Raw genomic sequence first — 21879 nt, forward strand, 5'->3', positions numbered from 1 at the left:
AGCTATTCTGGAGCAGTGGTGCGCCACAGTAAGAAGTGACGGTCCCTTTATAATACTAAAAACTCGGGTATAAGCCTTAAACTATCTGGATAATTCCAAATCCAGCTTCATAAAGCAGAACAATTGGTCACATTGACCAAATATAACAAGTTCTTTCTTCAGTCCAAGCGAAGGTTTAAATTTGCAGAATTCACTGAAAGTGCTCAAGAGATCCCGTGTTTATAAGAATGGGACGAATGGACAGACAGCCTGAAGAGTTTGTGCTAGACAAAATAAACTTGCACACTCCTATTCTTGCTTTTCACAGATCACAGTTATTTTTTTAAGACAACTTAAGATTTCAAAGATAGATGAACATCTAAATTACCATCTTATGAAAAGGCTTTCCACATAGAATAAATCAGAAATAAAACTGCAGTATCTCCCGTCACGTAAAGCCCTGTCCCCAACTGTCACACATCACATTTCATCATGACACTTGCACTTTTCATAGCAAACATCTCAACAGAGGATGTTAAGATCTGGCGAAAGGTGGGATTTAAGATGGTGTGTGTGCGTGTGTGTTTGTAGTTAGATAGGGAAAAGGACCTTTTCTCTCTCTAAGTAGCCAATCAGTCACTCTCCACACCTACAGTTTGCGCACTACATAAGCAGAGAAAGTCCTCCTCAATGATAGAAATTCAAGAATTCAAGGAATCGTGGTGCAGTGGTTAGCACTGTCTAACAGATGCATGGATGGATTTCTAACCAGAGGAAAGACCAGCTGATTACTTCACAACTGTTCTGAATTGGGACATACTGCATTTGGTCTGTAAACAGAACTCTCACATTTGGAGAACAGCAATACTGAGTGACTACCTGCTCCTAAGGCTCAACAGCAACCTTAGAGGGATTCAAGAATCCAGGACATGCAATCGGTGTGTTACCCATCAAGTTCAGGTCTTGTGGATACTTGGGGTGTATACCTAAGAAGCCTGACCTGTTTGCCAGCTTTGCCCTACAGAGTGGACTCAGTAAGTGCAGAGCAAAACTGAGGAGGTCTGCTACTGTCTGGAACCTCACATAAAAAAATGGCAGAAATCAGAGAAGACTGGTTAAAATGCTGTATCACACAGTGTATTCTGATGATGTAGGCGCTGTCCCTTGACTCTTGTCATCACAGTAGCACCATCTGTTCTGAAAACCCATCACAACTCAGACTGTAAAGACACTGATGGCGCAGACATTGTGTGTCACTTCTGCCTTCGCCATTGACGACAAAAACTGACTCAACCCTTGTCTTTCTGACACAATCTAACATAAACCAATGTCCCTCTTTTAATGACCTGTAGGTGGAGTTATTTGATATGATGAAGAGAAAATTGGTGGTTTTCATATCTTCTCCACTTCTACAATGTGTGCATAGACTCTTTGGCCCGTTTTTCATTTATATCAGGCCAACAGGAAGTCAACTTCATTCAACTTCAATCAACTTCATTCAAACTGCAAAAATCTAATTATCTAATAAATTATTCATGTTATCCAACATAGTCTGAATTTTAACAGACAAGTTAGAAAATGTTCTCAATAAAAGAAATGCACACATTAATACTGGATGTTGAATTTTAACTTTTGAACCAAATTATGAGTGGAAAATGATGGCACTGTTGGGGTATTGCATTTCCCACAATAGTGAAACACATGCTTAGCAACAGATTGCACATGGTGACAGTACCATTGAGTTTAGAAGTCCTCTCAAAGTGTGCTCGACTTCTACATACCTGAACAGTAAAGTCATTTTCATGTGAAAAGGAAAGGCTCCAGTTTCACACAGCACAAAGACACTTTCTGCATTCATGGTTACAAACGTTCTGCAACTTCATCGTTTTATTTATGATAACCAATCTATATCTTGGGGTCTTGGTCACAAGCAGAGTCGTGACTTCATGTCCAACATCCACAGTGATCTGGACACTGCACTGGTCCACTGTATTAAAGACAGAGCTGAGTGATACCTACTTTTCCACCCTCACCTATAATACAAGTGGAAGAAATAAATCTGCGTCAAAGGTTTTCTGAGCTTACCCTTAAAGAGGATGAGGAGCTCAGTCAATTGGAAGGGGCTAAGAGTAGGATCCCTGCTCTTCCACATTAAAAAAAGAGGCCAAACGGGTGTTTTACTCGTTTGGCCAGGACACTCTGGATGCCTCCCGGTTCAGGTGTTTTGAGAATGTCCATAGACAGACTTGGGACACAATAGAGATATTTTGTCTCCTGGATTGCTTTGGAATGCCTCACTGTCCTCCTAAAAGAGCAGGTGGAGGTGGCCGACGGAGAGAGTCCTGCTTAGAGTGCTGCCCCTGGGAACTAGACCCGGATAAGCAGAACAAGACAGACGGCTGGATGGACAGACTTTTTGTCAGAGGGTTTTCTTTGGATTACTCATTGTAAATACTATCACATAGTTGCTTTTTTACATTAGCCTAATGGTAGCTCACAGGAGACTGGTAAAAGCTACTACACAGAGACCACATGCTAGGGGGCTAGACAGAGCATCAGAGTTATAGGCTGTGTAGTGGTGGGTCTTCACAGAATACTGCCGGCAAAAAATGCTTTGTGTGTGCATTTGTCTGGCACAGCTAGAGGACAGAACAGGGTAATGGACTCAACGTTGTTTTCATCTTTACTATTTTGGGAACAACATTTACCCAAGAGTGTGGCAAGTAGCATTCTGAGATTTACTCATCAACAGAAAGTCTACCCGTGCTTGGTGCTGCTCAGGTTTTATGTCACACATTGCTGAATTTGTTCTTTTGAAGCAGAATGATTCATTAAATTCGTTTCAGGTTTTATGAAGGCAGCTAACTCAAAGAAAGCCTAGTTATGTTGAGTAATCTTACTAATGTCTCTGGAGAGAGATAAACACACACTGGGGAGTTTATTTCCCACTTTCAGATATAAAGAGACAGAATTTAGACTATACCAGCAGGTGAGCCTTGTTCACGTAAGACAGATCATTTGGTTTACTAGAATTAGTAAAAAAAAAAAAAAAAACACAACAACAACAAAAAAATAGCTATTGCAGCTGAACAGCTAAAACAGTGCGCTATTAAATCACAACATTTGACTGGCATTTGACATGACTCTCCTCCAGTCTGCCCTTCTAGTCTCAATGAGCACTGAAAGCAATAATTAGGCTGTTTAAAGTGCTTTTCATTAAGCATTTATTTGAACAGGCACACTAAATGTGACAATGTGAACTGCTAATTAACACAATGTCCTGAATCTTTGAAGGTGTAAATGAGGATGCATTCACTTACTTAAAAATGCAACTGCACATAAACAAAATATTAATATCTATACAAACGATACTATATAATACACTATTTCTATATTACTATATTGTATTTTTTAAACTCTTGCCACCTCCATACATCAACATTTTGACTTTCATTTGTCAAAAAACAACATAGTGACAACAAAGTTATTAATTAAGACTGACACATAGACATATAGATCTAGATTAACAGACTTATTGCATTGCATTTAAGATGAACCTGCTCTATGTTGCATTAATGCTACAGGTATTATCTACGATAGATCGGATTTTCAATGTTTCCAGTGGTCTGGGTTTTAAATAAATAAATAAATTATAGTGCTTGAATATGATTATTTTACATATTTGTAGTTGGAATCTTTTCTTCTCCTTGCTTCTGTGCAATAACTGCACATGTATAATCTAATCTAAGTGCTGATGGGGCGGGGCTATTCATTTTCTCAAGTTTATTAATAACTTACATAATAAATTGAATGAGAAGAAATGAATTAAAAACATATAAATCATTATAATAATTGTAATAACTGATTAAAACTACTTAGGAGACTTAAAATAATAACATTAAAAACATGCCTAATGACATACGCAATCATAAGTGTTCCAAAGAAACCTGCACTGTGCAGATGTGATGCGCTAATGTGTTCTAAATAACAGGATTTCTCCACATCTAAGACAGCGAGACTTCTGTATTACTCAGAGAAATGTGTGATATTGATTACTGAGCAATGCATTTCTTAAGGAAACACACTTATCATCATTATGCTGTCAGTTCACATCACTGCTGCTCACCTGTCACTCTCATCCTATCTTTAAGTCTTCAGTAAACACAATAAACATTGTGTTGTTAGTATTTGTTTGGTTCTGATGAGTGATTTTTGTTTGCTGTTAGGTTTTATGAGATCTGGATGTTTTGCTAAGAAATTGGAAATGTTTAAATCTTATATTGTCTCATACTGACAATCTACTGTAAAGATAAATAAAGAAAAAAGATTATGTAATCCCTAAATATTTATTCTATTCTATCAAAATATAACAATAAATAACAGGACGTGACTAATGTTGATCATCATTGCATGTTTAAAAGAAATTAAGACATTAACAACAGAAGGATGTGATTCACTACAGGCACGCGCTGAAAACCTGTCACAAAGGGAGGTAATCCTTGGATACTTTACTTATGAATATGTACATATGTATATAGATTTAACTATATCGTACTGTGGTATCATAACTACCTAAAGCTTTATTGACCTCAAATGACACCATTGTATTGTTGGAGTGCACAGTGTGGAGTGAGCAGTGGATCAGGAAGTTGGTTGTGTAATCTAATAGAAAGGTTGTTTTTCCAAAGTGTTCCTGGGAAAGATACTAAATGACCCCATTCTCTGCTCTGGTTTGTAGTGTAAAGTGCTTTTAAAGAACTGAAGCTAAAAAACAAGGACTCTATAAAAGCCAATCCATTTAACACAGAGACTTTGGTCCAACCCTGACTCAAAATGTCGGCTCAGACTTTCACAACAAGAGTGCTGATCTGTTCATCTCACCTCTGTGTTAGTCCGTGTTTACCACACCAGCCATTAGCTAGCATCAGAGCTACACTGCGTGGAGGCAACAAGGAGGCAACCAAAAACTTTAGACAGCTTAGTTGACACGACCTGCAGGCCCGGTCAGCTTTTCTCTGTCTCATTATGTTCTGAGCAACACTTGTTAGGAAACTTTCAGTAATATAACATGTCCACAGCTCCATTGATATTATTGGTCTTCTGTATGCCTGCATTCACCAGAAGAAAAAGTCATGACTCTTACAATGAGCTGAAATTAAACCAGTGGGCAGAAATTAGGTGAATGAAGTAAATTTGTTAATTGTATTAATTTTCCATTGTTGTTTTGTCAATTCAGATTTTTAATATACACCAAATTTTTGTTTTGAATGTATCATCTGTACCACCTTTAGGTGTGCAGTCCCGCTGCAAATAGGCCAGGAAAATGTCACCGTGGATGTCAGGCAACACTCCAGATTAACACAACAGCAGTGTAACAAAGATTTCCTTTATACAAGCGGAAAACAAGTATCGCATTACTTCTTTAAAAGGACCACTGAGCACCGGTGTTAATAACCTGCGTCATTAACAATGGAAGCAGCACAATTCAAACTAAAGTAAGAGCATGTGCATTGCTGAGTACTCTCTGGCAAACAGCCACCGTACAGCACTGGCGCGTGCGCGCGCGTACTCACGCGCCCACGGTAAAGCCTCCAGGAATTGTTTTTAAATGAGAGCTTAAGGAATGCGATAAAGACCAGCAGCACAGCTCCATCAGGGCCATCTGACATCCGCCGCTACAACATCCAAATAATGCAGCTGGCACCCAACAACACACACATATATATGCATTACAACCAGTGTGTGTGTGTGTGTGTCCACCCCCAAAACACACACACATATACATGCATTACAACAAGTGTGTGTGTGTGTGTGTGTGTGTGTGTGTGTGTGTGTGTGTCCAGCCCAGAAACACACACAAACTGTCGCCCACCACAGAGCCAGGCTCAGGCCTCACAGAGCTCCGGCACACTGGCTCGTCACTGTCCTTTACTAGCAGGCAGAGACTAGTTAAAGGTACACTCAACGTTAGCCTCATCAGCCATAGGCTCTCAGTCCATTTATGAATTAGAAATGCTTATTACATATTTGCTAATTATAGTGTGTAGCTGTTTCAATCGGTGCCAGGCTAACAGCAGCTATGTGACTGGGTGTGTGCTGTAGTGAGACAGCTGTCAGTGTTATGCGTGCTCCGTCCTGCTCCACAGAAAACGGCAAATATGAAACATGGGAGACGAGCAGCGACGTGTTTGCTGACATACTCACAGGAACAGACATTTTGCTGGTGCTCCTGCTTTAGACCGCTCGGTGCTTCGTCGCTTGCTGCTGATTTATTTAGCACTACCAATTGTTCTTGCTAGCTCTCCAAGTGTCAGTCCTCCGTTATCCCGTCCATAGTTAGCTCCAAAGAAAAGGCAAAGGTCCGGCCGGACACGGCGGCTGTGGGCTTCTTCAGACCGGAGTGTTTTAGTGCGGGATGTAGCGGCAGCATGAAAGCCTGTGCTGCCGCCTGAGTGTCAGCAGAGCCGGCTTCCGCCTCGTCTCCTGCCGCTCCCTTCTCTGTCCCAGATTCCTTCAAGGATATCTTTAGAAAAGCTTCCGCTCGGCCACAGGGACCGGGACCGCGCACATTCGTCAGAACAGCGTGCTGTCGGGTCCGTGCCGTTATCCACCGGGAGGAGAGCCGTGCCTGTCCCGGTCTACCGCCGTCCTCCAGCACGGATCATCCAGCGCTGCCTTAAAGGGACCGGCCTACATTTACGATACATGCGTGCTACCCTCTGGGGTATGCTGGGGTGTGTTTCCAGAAATACAAGAAAAGACTACAGCGGTTCCGCGTCTTCGTGACCATTTACCACCGATAACCGATATAGACAACTGCTGTACCAGCCGTGCTGCTGGCCTTTGGCAGTATGAATGACATACAGCACCAACAGCACCGCACTGCTGGTACAGAGCCCGAAACATGCAGACAGCGGAGAACCCGCTGGCTAAGAAGAAGAAATGAAGTTGGAAAAATCATCCGTTATTGGGTAGCTTTCTCAGGAGATGGGTACTTTGTATCAAATTCAATTATAAGAAAACAGATGGAGTATTAATTAATGAAAACATTCATTTAACAAGATCACCATTATAGGTCCATGCATTTAAATCTCTCATGAAACACCAGACTCAAAAACAGCTGTGCTGATCTCTGCTTACTGAAACCCCAAGATGATCACCAAACCAAACCACAGCTATAGTACCTGCTTTGCTAGAATAAGAGAATACATTAGTGTACAAAAACTGGCATAGGACAATCAATAGACCTTTGAGTTTATTGTATTTATTTAAAGATGGATCAAATAAAACACACTTTGATGATCTTCACCTGATCAAATTTACACATTGCCTTTAGAATGTAGAAAATAAGAAATAAATGTGTGGATCATAGAAGTTTAAATCTTTTTTCTAAAAAAACAACAACAATAAAACCCCCATCATGCACTCATCCACTCCTGGGCTACAGTCTAGATTTGGAAACTATACCTCTGCATGCTTCATGTTACAAATATGGTGTTAATGCAGGAACTGAATTCATGTTCAGGAATTACACGATGGTTAGGACTGTTGTCTCACAGCAAGAACGTCTTGGGTTCGAATTCATCTGGCCGGGGCCTTGCTGTGCTGAGTTTGTATCTTCTCCCCATGTGTGCTCTCCAGGTACTCCAGCTTCCCCCCACAGTCCAAACACATGCGCTTAAGTTAACTGGTGATTCTAAAACTGAGTGTGAATAGCCGTCTGCCTCTCTGTGCTAGCCCTGTGACAGGCTGGCAACCTGGCCACGGTGTGTCCCCCACCCGCCCTATGGCAGCTGGGATAAGCCACTTAACTGGATATGCAGAAGAGAAAAGATAAAATATATTTTTATTGCACATAATGCTTGTGCCAAAAGTTGCTGACTTAGACTATTTTATGATTTTCTTCTAATGAACGGTGGCTATGGGAGAAATGCCACTAGTCTTTGGGCTTACAGATAAAATTCAGAATCAAAGCCAAATTGGGAGCATGTCTATGAATGAAATAAAATGCTTTGTCTGCTGTGTTGTTTCAGTTGATTTCTATGGATGTTTAGTTTTTTTTTTAACTTTCAAATTCAAGCAATCTTTAACTTTTGACTTCAGAATGTCATGTGACCAGCTATAGCTGTTTTTGTTCTTATACGCGAAAAAAAATCCAAACTCCTCAAAATCCTGTGCACTTCTATAAAGCTTGTATTATTGGTATACCTACATGTTGACACCCACCTCTGCTTTCGTTAAGTACCAACATCAAGTTCAATAAGTTTCCATAGTTTGGATTTTTTGATTTTAGTTAATAGGTCAGTGAACCTCCTTTCGATGTGAAGGAGCAGTGAAAGGAGGTGACTGACCAGCCAGTTGAGGTGGTTCGGGCATCTGACAAGGATGCCAGGTGTTGTGGGCATGTCCCACTGGGAGGAGGCCCCAGGGCAGACCCATGGACACGCTGGAGAGATATCTGTTGGCTGGCCCGGGACCGCCTTGGTGTTCCCCCGGACAAGCTGGAGGAGGTGGCCGGGGTGAGGGAGGTCTGGGCTTCTCCGTTTGGGCTACTCCCCCTGCAACCCGACCCCGGATAAGCGAAAGAAGGAAGGATGAATGGATGGACAGTCACCTCCCACTCTTCAACAGAAACTGCAAGCGGTTGCCTCAGTCCCCAAGGGCTTAAACTTGAAACATCTTACTTCTTGTCTGGAGTGTGTAAACATGCTGCGCCGTATGCTAATTTCCAGTGACTCACAGCAACTACAAATAACCAAAATCACAGCTCAGACGCTTTCATCTTGAGGCAAACCAACCACCTTCCACAAAATTTGCAATGCTCAACACTTGTCTATCAGTGTCTCAGGGAGCAAGTTCACAAAGCAATGTGCAGTGCTTGATGTGGGGTTCACAGTCACTGACCACGAGGTCAACGTGTATTTTAAGTAAGTGATGTGGGAAGCTGCTGTGGAGAATGCCAGAAGTTCAAAGGTCAGCTACAAATGTTTTGGACCAAGCTTTAACATGTGTTTCACCCAGCTGTTTGTGTTTGTCCTTACACACTGCTAATATCAGCACCAATCCTTAATAAGAGTTCTTGTTCTCTAAATTTACATGGATTTAAGTGTTTCTGAAGAAACATAAACATAGTTTTTTCTTTAAATCTAGCAGTGCTTGCTAGTGGTATTTCAAGATGACTGCAGCAATGTTGGTTCAGTCTCATCTTCTTCCATGACGCAGTGGCCCGGTTACCACAGCTGTAACTATGCTGCAGTAATCCCACTTGCAGTTTCTTTAAGACCTGCACTTTCTGGTTACTGCTGTTAGCTACACTGTTAGCATCTTTCAGAGGTCATCATCAGAAGCTTCAGCAGAGCAATAGTTTTACTTTCAGCTGCCACAACCTGCAGTTCAGCTGAATCTATTTAAATAGTGAGAGAAGACTTTGAAAGTGTTAATACACAGATTGGCAGAGCTGTGAAAATAAGAAAACTTCAGATGCTACACTGACAACCACATGTTATTTAATCATTACTACATTTTGGATCATTAAAAATACTGGCATGAAATCAAATGACTTGTTTATTTTGATTTGAGTGTGTGCACTGCTGTGGGTGGGAGAACTGCACTTGTTGTTGTTGAATGCAGTAGCTACACTTTTGGAAAGGCAGAACTCGCACATTCACGGTCACCGCCAATCAGCTGAAAACCAGCCAATCGATCAGTGCATCTCTACTGAAAAGACTCACTCTGTTCATCTATATGTGCAGAATCATTACATGTGATGTGCAAACTATTTTTTCTTGAACATTTAAATGTCATATGTCTGCAGTGTTAATAATAAGGCCTTTTTTTGTAAATCAGTAACACTACAAACTGCTAACTGTACACAGTGGTTTTTATAATGAGCTTCAAACTCTGCAAAATACAGATTTGTTTCCATGATAATCTGAATAATGTTAAACACAAAACTATCCTGATTCTATTGATGAAAGCAATAAGACAGTTCAAACAGTTTTCCTTAATTGATAAAACACCAGAGGTACGTGTGTACACACACACACACACACACACACACACACACACACACACACACACACACACACACACACACACAAGGACCAGGAAACACAGAAACGTCCAATCAGTCTCACTTTCTGTTGCAGCTATTTGTCCACTGAACCTAACGGATACGTTTGCTTATCACAAACAAAAAATACTATTACTAATACTGAAATTCTACGAAGTACACTTTGATCTGTGAATCAGCCAGCAGACTGAGGTACTTAACGGTCTTATGGATGAAGTAACATTTTTTCTTTTAATAAACAGCAGCTGTAACGTACCATATTATGATTCAGCTATTTTGGAGTCATCAATATGGTGAGTATTACCACTACTGCATGGCTCAGGTTTGAGCTCACTGAAAACAAAATTATTGTGTTTGTGGTTTTGGTCGGCACCAACAAAGATACATAATTACAGCCTCTACCCTAACAAGACAGACAGATCGTCTGAGTCCTTGTGCTTCTTGGCCTGTCAGGTTTTACACTATAGATGGTGTAATGTTCCCAGATCCTGAGGGGTATGAAAGTTCAATAACAGAGAGAAATTATGCAAAAAAAAAAAAAAAAAGAAAAAAGAAAAGAAAAGAAAAATAAACCAGTGTGGTTTTTAATCCGTCCTTGAGGTCTTAAATCAGCCACTTGAGGAAGCATGAGGGATGCAGTGTTAAGGTCTGAGATTCGTTATTGGTTACACAAGGATGGAAGCACACGCAGCAACCCTCCTCCATACAAACGGAGCCTATTAATATACCGGGCCTGAAATAGACTCGAGCGAGAACAGTAGTTTGAGCTCACTGTAAAGGGACAACAGCACCTGTCTCATTAGAGAAAGAAAGAGAGCTGCAGGAAAGAAAAAAAAAATTGTTCTCTGTGCGAGTGTGTGTTGTCAGTCTGTGTCATTGCTTCATATTGCTCAGTCGTACTGCCTTTTCCAATTCAAACTGGCGGTGGTCGACACGCTCCAAGAAATTCTTCCGCTCCACATACCTAAGCACACACAAACAGAAAAGAACAGAAACATCAGACCTACTTTTATCAATCCAGGTACTGCAGGCTGTTGTCATTTACTAAAGAAGCACAGTGTCACCCCCGTGTTTTAGGGTGGCTCTATTGCACATATATGCATATATGCTACTAGGGGAGCTCATTCATTGTGAACGAAAGGGGCAGAGTTTAGTAGAACAGTGTGCAACTGGCACAAGTGTGCAGCTGTAAAAGTCATCTTGTGACTCATCACTGCTGCCTCACTCTGCATGTTCACAGCCTGATGAGATGAGGATGCATCTTGTTTTATAGGCAGCCAGATTACTCACATTTCTACAAAGACAGTGGAACACAATGAAAATGCCTCATGTCAGTAAACAGAGCATCTGTTTTTAACTCTCTCTGGTATTTCATCTTTAAAAAACAAACTGTAATAACTGTAAAAAAAAAAAAAATACAGTATAACATACTGTACTGTTTTGGTTGGCAGACTATTCACACACTCACTACTGGATCTACTGATTGCTGAGATGCCAGTTTGCACTGCTCTTGGTATAATGCTGGTCAGTGCTGAAATGAACCGACTGCTTTGTTTAGAAATGCAAGATTAATGTTTATGGTCAGCCTCATTAGGGACTAACTCAACGCTATAATGTTACAGCAGAAATGAGATCCTCACAACACTTATCAACCTTTTCCACTAGGACCTACTCAGATTGGCTCAACACGGTTTTTAGGGTTTTTCATTAGGTGATGGCACCTGGTACCAGGTACTTCTTTTCATACCTACTTTCTTCCACACCTTGCGATCAAAAAATAAATAAAATTTAAAAAAATGGAGTCATACTTGCCTGCCTGCTATCTTTGTGCAACTGTTAAAAGTTGAAGCGTTTTTGCTGTTAACATGCAAAAGATTGATAACTTATGTTTATTTACCATGCTATAAAATTAAGTACATGATCTCGACCCATTTAGAGCACAAGCAGACATCTCCACTTTTTTTTTACTGGCACAGAAGTAATACACAACCAATATGATAAGTAAGAACAATTATATTCAATTTCATTTTATTTATATAGTGCCAAATCACAACAATCACCTTAAGGAATGTTATATTGTAAGGTGAAGGCCCTAAAATGACCTCTTGTGAGCAGGTACTTGGCGAATGTGGAAAGAAAAAACTCCTTTTTAAAGGGAAGAAACCTGCAGCAGAACCAGGCTCAGGGAGGGGAAGTCATCTGCTGCAACCAGCAGATTCTCCCTCCACAAATAAACCATTCCTCTGCAAATTCTCAGTTAGCTATTTGACAGCTAGTCTTTCAAGAATTTGAAAATAAGAGGAAGGTTGGAAATTTCTCTATAGTTAGCTAAGATGAGGCTGAGGAAAGACTTCTTAAAGAAATGGTTTAACTACAGCCACCTTGAAAGCATGTGGTAGCCAGTTAATAATTATTGGAAGGAGTTTGATAACATCAGTAGGAGTCTAAAGAAATATGAGCTGTTATTAAATATTAAATACGTTATTAAGGTTGTTTTACTTAATGATATGTCTGTAGGACAGGCGTACTTCCTTTTTTCTTTTTGTTCAGTTCAAGTATGATAAATAAATATATACAAATCTTACTAAATTATTTTGTCACGTAAAATAATGACAACATCCAGTTTTGATGAACATCCCTCTGGACCACAGTGAACATTACTTCACACATGCTGAAACTCTCTTACCCTTCTCTGCCTCTGTTGTGGATAGCCAGCTCCTCGGTGATGCCCTCCTCAGATTTAAAAGCATCCCAGTCCATTTTTGACTTTTCCAATGTACTCATTTTCTGCTTCTTTCCCCCAATACGACTTAGGACATTTGACATGCCTGCTGGACGCTTAGTACTGAAATCAGAAAGAGAAGCCTTTAGGTGACCCACCAAATTCACACCCTTAAGATTTGAAATTCAAGGTCAGTTTAACTGTCATTAAGGTTGCATAACAAACTTGCAGATGTGGCTTCATGAAAACAAACAAAAAACACATAAAAACATTGAAAAAGAAAAGATAAGAAAAGAAAAGAAAAACTATTTTGATTCAAAAAGCTGATGGAAACATTGTTCAGAGATTTTGGTCCATATTGACATGATAACATCATGTTTAAGAAACTAGTTTAAGATGATTTAAACTTTGTTACAGAGTGTGTTGGGTACACTAAAGGGACAGACAGTGATAGGTCAGCAACAATACTGTAGATGAATAATGCACAGTTGATACTAGATACTAAGAGGCAAAGGGTGCAAAATGACCATTATAAAAACCATTACACCACCAACAGCAGTCTGACTAGTGTTTCCAAAATCTCATATCCCGATATAAGACATCTATCGTCCGATAACGATATAAATCACAAAAATGTAACACGTTCTGTAAATTCTGTGAATCTCGGGCAGCTCGACTTGCGTGAAGTGTTTCCAGCTGGGCATCGTGTAGCTGGAGTCGAGTGTTTTAACCGATGCATGAAACGATACATTTTTAGACATAAGTTGTAACAGCCTTTGTGAGTATTTATTACACGGCGTGCTGCGAGGAAAAGCCTGTTCTAACGTTTGAGTCTAAGGTTTATTTTTTACCACCTGACGGCTCTTTTGTTTCTCGCCTGCATCCTCATTCACATAATTCAGTTTATTTTGAAAAGTCTCAACAGGATCTTGAGCTTTATTGTGAAAGGCTTATGTGGAAAATAAACAAGCGGACATGCGATGGTGTTACCATCGTTGTTGCTAATGACAACGCATAAAAACAGGCGCTTGTCCGTCTGTAGTGTGGTTATATTAAATATAAGAGAAAGAGAGAACTTTAAGAAATTAATATAGCCACTACAGTGACCATCAAAATGATGAAAAAATATTGCTGTAAACAGTTTATTTTGCGACACCACAAAACAAACGATAGCGTAAAATGAAACGATAGACATTTTTATATCGTCATCTGAGATATATCGTTATATCGAACAGCCCTACTGTCAGCTTGGTTTTCAAGTTTCTCGCCATGCTTCTATATCACAGGCTGAACTTGGACACAGACTCTTATAGTTTTATGAGGACAGTACATAAACACAGACTGGGGCAATTATTAACAGAATGAATTCATTTTTGAGTAATTGCCCAGCTGTAACTTGCAACATCTTTCTCCCCCATTTTAGTTATTTGTGTTACAGGTACAGTTAATGCAGTGGCCCCTGAGTGTAGTACAGTATCTCATATAGTCTAAGGAGGTTGGAAACATGGCAACTGGACTTCTTTCTTTCCCAGCTCCACTACCATGACCTGGATGACTAAAAAGTAAACACAGACAGCATACTGCAGAAATTAATTTATGAAGGACCAACAGCTTCTATGGTCAGACTTCTCTCACACACACACACACTTATTACTGCCAGCTTATATAACAGCACATACCAACACTATCATCTGAATCTACAAATAAATGATAACTACACAACCTTAACAAGGACTGATGATGGGGTGGTGCTAATGGGTCTTTCCTGTTGTGTTCCCTTTTACACACACACACACACACACACACACACACACACACACACACACACACACACAGCTGAGATAAACAGGCAATGGCTTGTAAAGCACCATACTTCCTGTAAGCTGGAAGATGATTTCCTGTGTCTGGGGTGGAAGATGTGCACATCCTTAGCTGACTTATTACCGTGGCAACAAAAAGTATTGGAAATACTATTGTATTGGAAGTTGCAAATGGAAAAAAGCAGAAATGCATTGCAGAGCATACAGCGGGATAGTGTAGCTGGATTTCACTGTTATCTGAATGGGGTGAGGTGAAGCACAGCTGGCACTAGTGCTACTCCAGATGTGTGTTTGACATGCAACAAAATCTGTTGCATACAGGTCACAGGAGCCGTCTGTGCTCTCACTGGATCAAGTCTGCACAGGCTTGAGGTCTTGGGAGCTTCAGTGATTTTTAAATAATGATGATGATCTGCAGATACGCAAATATGACCAGAGCTACAGTGGGGCAAAAAAGTATTTAGTCAGCCACCGATTGTGCAAGTTCCCCCACCTAAAATGATGACAGAGGTCAGTAATTTGCACCAGAGGTACACTTCAACTGTGAGAGACAGAATGTGAAAAAAAAAATCCATGAATCCACATGGTAGGATTTGTAAAGAATTTATTCGTAAATCAGGGTGGAAAATAAGTATTTGGTCAATAACAAAAATACAACTCAATACTTTGTAACATAACCTTTGTTGGCAATAACAGAGGTCAAACGTTTACTATAGGTCTTTACCAGGTTTGCACACACAGTAGCTGGTATTTTGGCCCATTCCTCCATGCAGATCTTCTCGAGAGCAGTGATGTTTTGGGGCTGTCGCCGAGCAACACGGACTTTCAACTCCCGCCACAGATTTTCTATGGGGTTGAGGTCTGGAGACTGGCTAGGCCACTCCAGGACTTTCAAATGCTTCTTACGGAGCCACTCCTTTGTTGCCCGGGCGGTGTGTTTTGGATCATTGTCATGTTGGAAGACCCAGCCTCGTTTCATCTTCAAAGTTCTCACTGATGGAAGGAGGTTTTGGCTCAAAATCTCACGATACATGGCCCCATTCATTCTGTCCTTAACACGGATCAGTCGTCCTGTCCCCTTGGCTGAAAAACAGCCCCATAGCATGATGTTTCCACCCCCATGCTTCACAGTAGGTATGGTGTTCTTGGGATGCAACTCAGTATTCTTCTTCCTCCAAACACGACGAGTTGAGTTTATACCAAAAAGTTCTACTTTGGTTTCATCTGACCACATGACATTCTCCCAATCCTCTGCTGTATCATCCATGTGCTCTCTGGCAAACTTCAGACGGGCCTGGACATGCACTGGCTTCAGCAGCGGAACACGTCTGGCACTGCGGGATTTGATTCCCTGCCGTTGTAGTGTGTTACTGATGGTGACCTTTGTTACTTTGGTCCCAGCTCTCTGCAGGTCATTCACCAGGTCCCCCCGTGTGGTTCTGGGATCTTTGCTCACCGTTCTCATGATCATTTTGACCCCACGGGATGAGATCTTGCGTGGAGCCCCAGATCGAGGGAGATTATCAGTGGTCTTGTATGTCTTCCATTTTCTGATGATTGCTCCCACAGTTGATTTTTTCACACCAAGCTGCTTGCCTATTGTAGATTCACTCTTCCCAGTCTGGTGCAGGTCTACAATACTTTTCCTGGTGTCCTTCGAAAGCTCTTTGGTCTTGGCCATGGCGGAGTTTGGAGTCTGACTGTTTGAGGCTGTGGACAGGTGTCTTTTATACAGATGATGAGTTCAAACAGGTGCCATTCATACAGGTAACGAGTGGGGGACAGAAAAGCTTCTTACAGAAGACGTTACAGGTCTGTGAGAGCCAGAGATTTTCCTTGTTTGAGGTGACCAAATACTTATTTTCCACCCTAATTTACGAATAAATTCTTTACAAATCCTACCATGTGAATTCATGGATTTTTTTTCACATTCTGTCTCTCACAGTTGAAGTGTACCTCTGGTGCAAATTACTGACCTCTGTCATCATTTTAAGTGAGGGAACTTGCACAATCGGTGGCTGACTAAATACTTTTTTGCCCCACTGTAGACTGATTACGCAGAAGAGTGTTGGTGGGATGACAGCACGTATAAGGTCTCCTGTCTCACCCAAAGGGTGCGCTGGGACAAACCAGTCTCACGGGAGTGTGAAGACTACGTCAAAAATCCTGGCGAACACCAGTGCTACTCCTCAGGATCTTAGCAGACACACGTGTATTATCAATTTGAAAGTCCTAGGTGACTTCCTTTTTGAGTTAACGCATTCACAAGATTCTCAGATAACTTGACCTCTGACCTTGAGTTCAAGGTCACTGAGATTCAAGCTCGCCCAAGATTTTTAGAAGATGCAGCCATGGTGTCAATTTGAGAGTCCTACATTGCCTGGTTCTCGAGTTATCACCTTCACAAACTTGGGCGTCCACGTCGCCCGCCGGGTGACAATAATACTCCATGAGCCTTTTGTGGCTGAGGGATAAAAACTGATCAGCAACAAGGAATGTGATGCCGAAAGGTGACACAGGACCAGAATGTATATAATATGAGGAAAGTCACCAAACCTAAACAATATCTAGCTATATCACAATTCTTAAAAACAACAGTTTTTTATTATACTAATAGAAAACTTCGCTCTCAGACTGTGGGCTTACCTGTGGTTCCTAGGATATTTAAAAGTGGAATGGCACACAGAGTGTTCAGCCATCAGGCGCCACTCCTGTGAAACCAGCTCCCACTTTGGATTTAGGAGACAGACACCCTTCTCTACTTGTAAGATTAGACTTAAAACTTTCCTTTTTGATAAAGCAGAGCACTTAAGACTGGATTCAGGTGGTACAGAATCCTCCTTTATAGGCTCAGGCTGCTGGGGGACTCCCCGTGATGGACTGACAATTTCTTTTCCACTCCTTAAGGCCTTTACACACTAGATTTTTTCGGACTCACCTATTCTCATTGCAACCATCCACACCGACTGTGCAGTTTTACAGTACAAACTTTTAGCATTTATTTCTTCAAACCAATCTTGATTTTTCAGCATTTTTTAAGCAACAACCACGCTCGTGCACTGGTACTAAATATCCAATGATATGGAAATGGTAGAGTAATCCTGCAGCAGTAATAATCCTAGAGTAGTATTTGTGTACCTGGAACCAGGGAGTGGTGGAGAGCAGGGTGATGACATCTTCTCTTTGTCGCTCTTCTCGTCCTCTTTGATGCTCTGGCTCTTGAGATAACTCTTTGCTTCCCTGGAGTCAGCTGAAACCTCTTTATTCACCCTGAAAGATGGAGACAAATGTGTATTCTGTTAAACTGTATTAAAAAAAACATGCAGACAGATAAAAACTGCTTCAGTATCCAGCAAGCCTATGGAGCACACCTTTCCATTAAACATCATTAAACAACAAAAACAGAGGGAGTTCCAGGTCTTAAACGTGCAAGTAGTGTGTGATACAGTGAGATTAGACTCATGCATACAAGAGAAACATGTAGAGCAAAGACTTGCACCGTGTTCTTCAACATAATAACTGCTGGATAAACCAGGTATTACATATAGACTCAACAATGCAGTCACATAAATGCAGGCTAAAGGAATCTTCATGAATAGTCTGTGAGTAATTTATGATATAGGATCTTCCCCCAATCTTTGTGCACAAACTGGGCTTAAATTTTAGGCATGTAAGCATACTGCCATCAGCCCATACTGTGCTAGATGGACAGGGAGTTAAACGATGCACTTTAGAAGTTCCATGAGTACTTGCGCAGCACAGATGCTAGAAAATTCTCAGTGGTTGGCTGAAAGCCGGAATAACAACAGAAAATGTTCTCAAATCCATGATTCTGATTGAAAGTCATTAAAAATCAAGTCTTCCACTGCCCGTTTAAAGACTTAGGACTACAGTACACTTTGCCATCACGTCACACACCACTGTAGCTGAGTTTCACCAGAGCGCACAAACACAAAACTAACCTTTCCATGAGTCCGAGGCACGCTTTCATGACCATAATGCCTCTAAGCAACTGGAGACACATAAACAAGATGTCTGTGTCAAAACTGAATAGAGCAAACAGGGCCAACAGCAGGAGGGTTTCATATTTGCAGCTTAACAACCCCCCCCCCCCCCCAAAAAGACTGTAAGAACTATAAGCATTTGGAGCCTGTGTACAGATGAAAGTATCAAAAAATCCAGCCAAAGCAGCTTTTATTTATTCCATGGCTCAGTCAGCATATAATTTATGGTCAAGCTGCAGCTTCCTCTCTCTATCACGAAAAGACATCCAACAGCACAATGATGCAGCCCAACAAAACTGTGTTTTCTAAGCCAACTTTCTTCATATTCATTAAAGAAAAGAAACTTGAAATCCTTCGATTGTCTGCAGTTGAGGTCAACTGTATTCTAGGAATATCATTTTCAAGAGAACTCCTTAATATCTCGAGCATATTGTGATATAGGGTGCTGTGTTGTTACCATAGCAATATAGCCTTTAAAACTCTGGGGTCAAAACTGAAGTCACCTTACTAACTACAAATACTGCTTCACAATGCAGGCCTCAGGGCTCCCTATCACTTTGAAATGTTGCATTAATATGATGACAACCAGATTAAGGCATAATGCTGGAATGCTACTGTTCACAAATAACCACTGCTTAAAAAAACAAAAACAAATAATCTTTGTACCACACTTCTTCATTTAAATAACAGTATTTTCAAGTTTTACTAGTGTCAGAAACTAAGCACATCTCTGGACTGTGTGGACATGATAAGAGTTTAGCCGACGCTCATTCACAAAATGGTCCTGTTCTTACCAACTGAGACATCCGCCTACTACACTGCCATCAGACCAGATGGTGTGTGTCCACCTGCTGATTAGTGTGCAAATGCTTTTAAAACAGAAGCTTACCGAACCTCCTCGCCTGCAAAGTCAAAAACTTTGGTGATGGTGACTTTAGCAGGACCTGACGACTTCGTTTCAGTCACCGTAGAAACAGTCTTGGAAACTGTGGAATCATCCTGAAGACAAAAACAAAAGAACGATACTAGAAAGTAAGTATATAGAAAACAGACACACAGAGAACAATGCTGTTCAACACAACAATGCTCCAATGTGAGTTTAATCAACTTGATATTTTGCAAGTTGTTTTCCCAGTTAGAGACCAGATCAAAACAGCAGCCTCACAGTGCCCAAACTACAGAGCCCACAAGTGTCTCTCCCCTGATTTCATCTTCCTTTGCTGTTGGGCAAGACTAGTGCCAACTTGAGTTACTACACCATCTTGTGGTGCAAATTGGTATCGAATCAAAGTCTGTTCAGCTCAGCTTCAATTTGAAAACCCCCACACACAGATATTTTGGACATAAGATGACTAAAAGTGTTCATGTCTCAAAGGTGGTTTATGCAAATCAAAGCAATCGTCCAAGCTTTAAATTCGAACACATTTAAAAACCTGGCAAAATGAAATATCGAAGTTTCAAAGATATTTACCTTCTGTGCGGTACCCGACTGTGGTGCAGACTCTTTGGGTCTGGATCCAACGTCAGATAAGAAACTGGCCCAAAGTTCATCTGACTTTTTCTTCTGTTTTGCCTCATCATCCTGAGCCTTTGCCTTAGTGGGTGTTTTCACTTCTTCTTGTGGGTTATCCGCCTCTTTAGCTCCACCAACATCTTCATCTTTGTCGTCTACTTTCAGTAATCTCTTCTTTCTCTTTCTGTAAATGTTTTAAGTGACACCAGCGACTAAAACTCAAGATCATGAGGATCTGATGACATTTACTTTTTTTGGACATCAACTGTAGTCTATTTTATGAAGCCATAAAAAGTTTTACTTTCAAAGAATGAAAATGGTCCAGTGTTCCCGCCATCAGAGAACACAAACAGATTTAACTACATTTTCTCCATTTGGAAACACTGTCCTCTCATTGAACGGTGCTGTCGAAACCTCTTACCTCACACTGATGTCCTTTTTCTTTTTTTTCTTGCTGATGGGCTCAGAATGGGGCACACTGTCATCCTCATGAAGAGGGTCCTCCTTCTCACACTCATTTATGTCATCCTCGCTGAGGTTATCATCTGAGGTGAAAAAGTACAGGAAGCAGTGTAAATGATGCATAACAAGATCAATATCAAGAATAATCAAATCAACTTAACTGTACTAAGAGGGCATCATTTCATCAGGCTTTTTAATCAATGTGGATGTGAAACTGCATTTAAAGCTAACAATGAGAGTTAACTCAGCATGTTTTGACACAGCTGATTTGACTGATTAGCACTATTTTTTAAGTGAAAATTATGACTTGAACCATATCACCAAGAGAACTCAGGCTTCATCTTGGTATATCAGGACTGCATCTGCCTGTTTGGACTGTATAATCTCACACCTGACTGAGCTTCCAGATTAACAGCTGCAGTCTGAGTTTTTCTACTAGAAAGTCTACAATAATCCAGGCTTTTTTTAAGCTGCCATGGCGATGTCAACTCCATGTTTTAGGGCTCCAAGTCACAAGTACTAAAGAGGGTGAGTAAGGCGCTTTTTGTAACTACTGTATTGCACTATTGCACGTGCTACTCAGGCTGTGTGCATTATTTTGTGAGTGTTTGCGTCTGGATCTGAATTTGATTTGATGTGAAAACAGTTGAATGGAAACGAATCAAAAAAAGCACTCGTAGCTTTCGAAGAATTTCTCAGCTTTAACATGCTTTATTTCAACACAGGGAAAGAGAGCCATCAATAACCATCAGTGTCAGTAACCATGTTTCTGCCTGTCGTTTGCAGCTCAGTTAATGATACTTAAGGTTCTTCTTTTTCTTCACTGAATGGCAGAAACCTCACCATAGTGTTTACAGTCCTCACCTGATGGGACATAGTCTGCATCTTCATTCGACGAATATCCATCAGAGTCATAGTCGGAATAGTTCATCATGCTGTCACTGCTAATAAGTTCCTCCTCGCTAACGATGCAAAGTACAAACGTTACCCTTAAAACTCTGTGACGGGCATAAATAAACTGAACACCTGAAACATGTTAAACGAACGAAAATACAAAATGACTTCTGTTTCTTCTTCTTCGGCGGTTTGTCTTCTTCTTCTTCTGGTTTAATGGCGGTTGGTAAACTATCTTAAGGAACATATGCGCCACCTACTGGACTGAAATGCGGCACAGAAGACAGGCGGGGAAAACGGAACGAAACAAACCCCGTGTATTAAATCTGTGTGCTTCATAGATGTCACTAGCTGGCCAAAGACTTGAAACAAAACCTCTGCAGGAAGACTGCTCTTAGCATCACAAACTGGAC

General features: G+C 40.9%; 2 protein-coding genes across 2 annotated transcripts in view; both read right to left on the reverse strand.

The window, feature by feature from the left end:
• Positions 1-6838, reverse strand: part of bcar1 (BCAR1 scaffold protein, Cas family member) — a 46516-nt gene extending 39678 nt beyond the window's left edge. The window contains exon 1 of the mRNA XM_085283147.1: positions 6184-6838. Within this exon, the coding sequence (XP_085139273.1) occupies positions 6184-6195 (12 nt within the window). The 5' untranslated portion in view covers positions 6196-6838. The remainder of the gene's footprint in view (positions 1-6183) is intronic.
• Positions 6839-9844: 3006 nt separating this feature from the next.
• cfdp1 (chromatin remodeling protein CFDP1) lies at positions 9845-21665 on the reverse strand. Its single transcript, XM_085283151.1, has 7 exons — positions 21437-21665; positions 20532-20655; positions 20069-20294; positions 19487-19596; positions 17732-17863; positions 12738-12896; positions 9845-11015 (listed from the first exon to the last, which is right to left on the reverse strand). The coding sequence occupies exons 1-7, from the start codon at positions 21504-21506 to the stop codon at positions 10925-10927; spliced, it is 912 nt and encodes a 303-aa protein (XP_085139277.1). The 5' UTR covers positions 21507-21665; the 3' UTR covers positions 9845-10924.
• Between the last annotated feature and the right edge of the window lie 214 nt (positions 21666-21879).

Source organism: Mchenga conophoros, linkage group LG7 (assembly GCF_057382185.1).
Source record: "Mchenga conophoros isolate Kocher_MC1m ecotype Shallow Benthic linkage group LG7, M_conophoros_male_GT1.1, whole genome shotgun sequence".
In the NCBI taxonomy this organism is placed as follows: Eukaryota; Metazoa; Chordata; class Actinopteri; order Cichliformes; family Cichlidae; genus Mchenga; species Mchenga conophoros.

What these genes read in the sequence shown, in the direction of transcription:
- cfdp1 (XM_085283151.1), bottom strand. Translation starts at nt 21,506, where the DNA reads ATGATGAACTATTCCGACTATGACTCTGATGGATATTCGTCGAATGAA. An exon ending in TTTGCAGGCGAGGAGGTTCG is followed by an intron (nt 17,864 to 19,486) that starts GTAAGCTTCTGT and finishes TCCATCTTTCAG; the next exon opens with GGTGAATAAAGAGGTTTCAG. An exon ending in CACAACAGAGGCAGAGAAGG is followed by an intron (nt 11,016 to 12,737) that starts GTAAGAGAGTTT and finishes GTGTGTGCTTAG; the next exon opens with GTATGTGGAGCGGAAGAATT.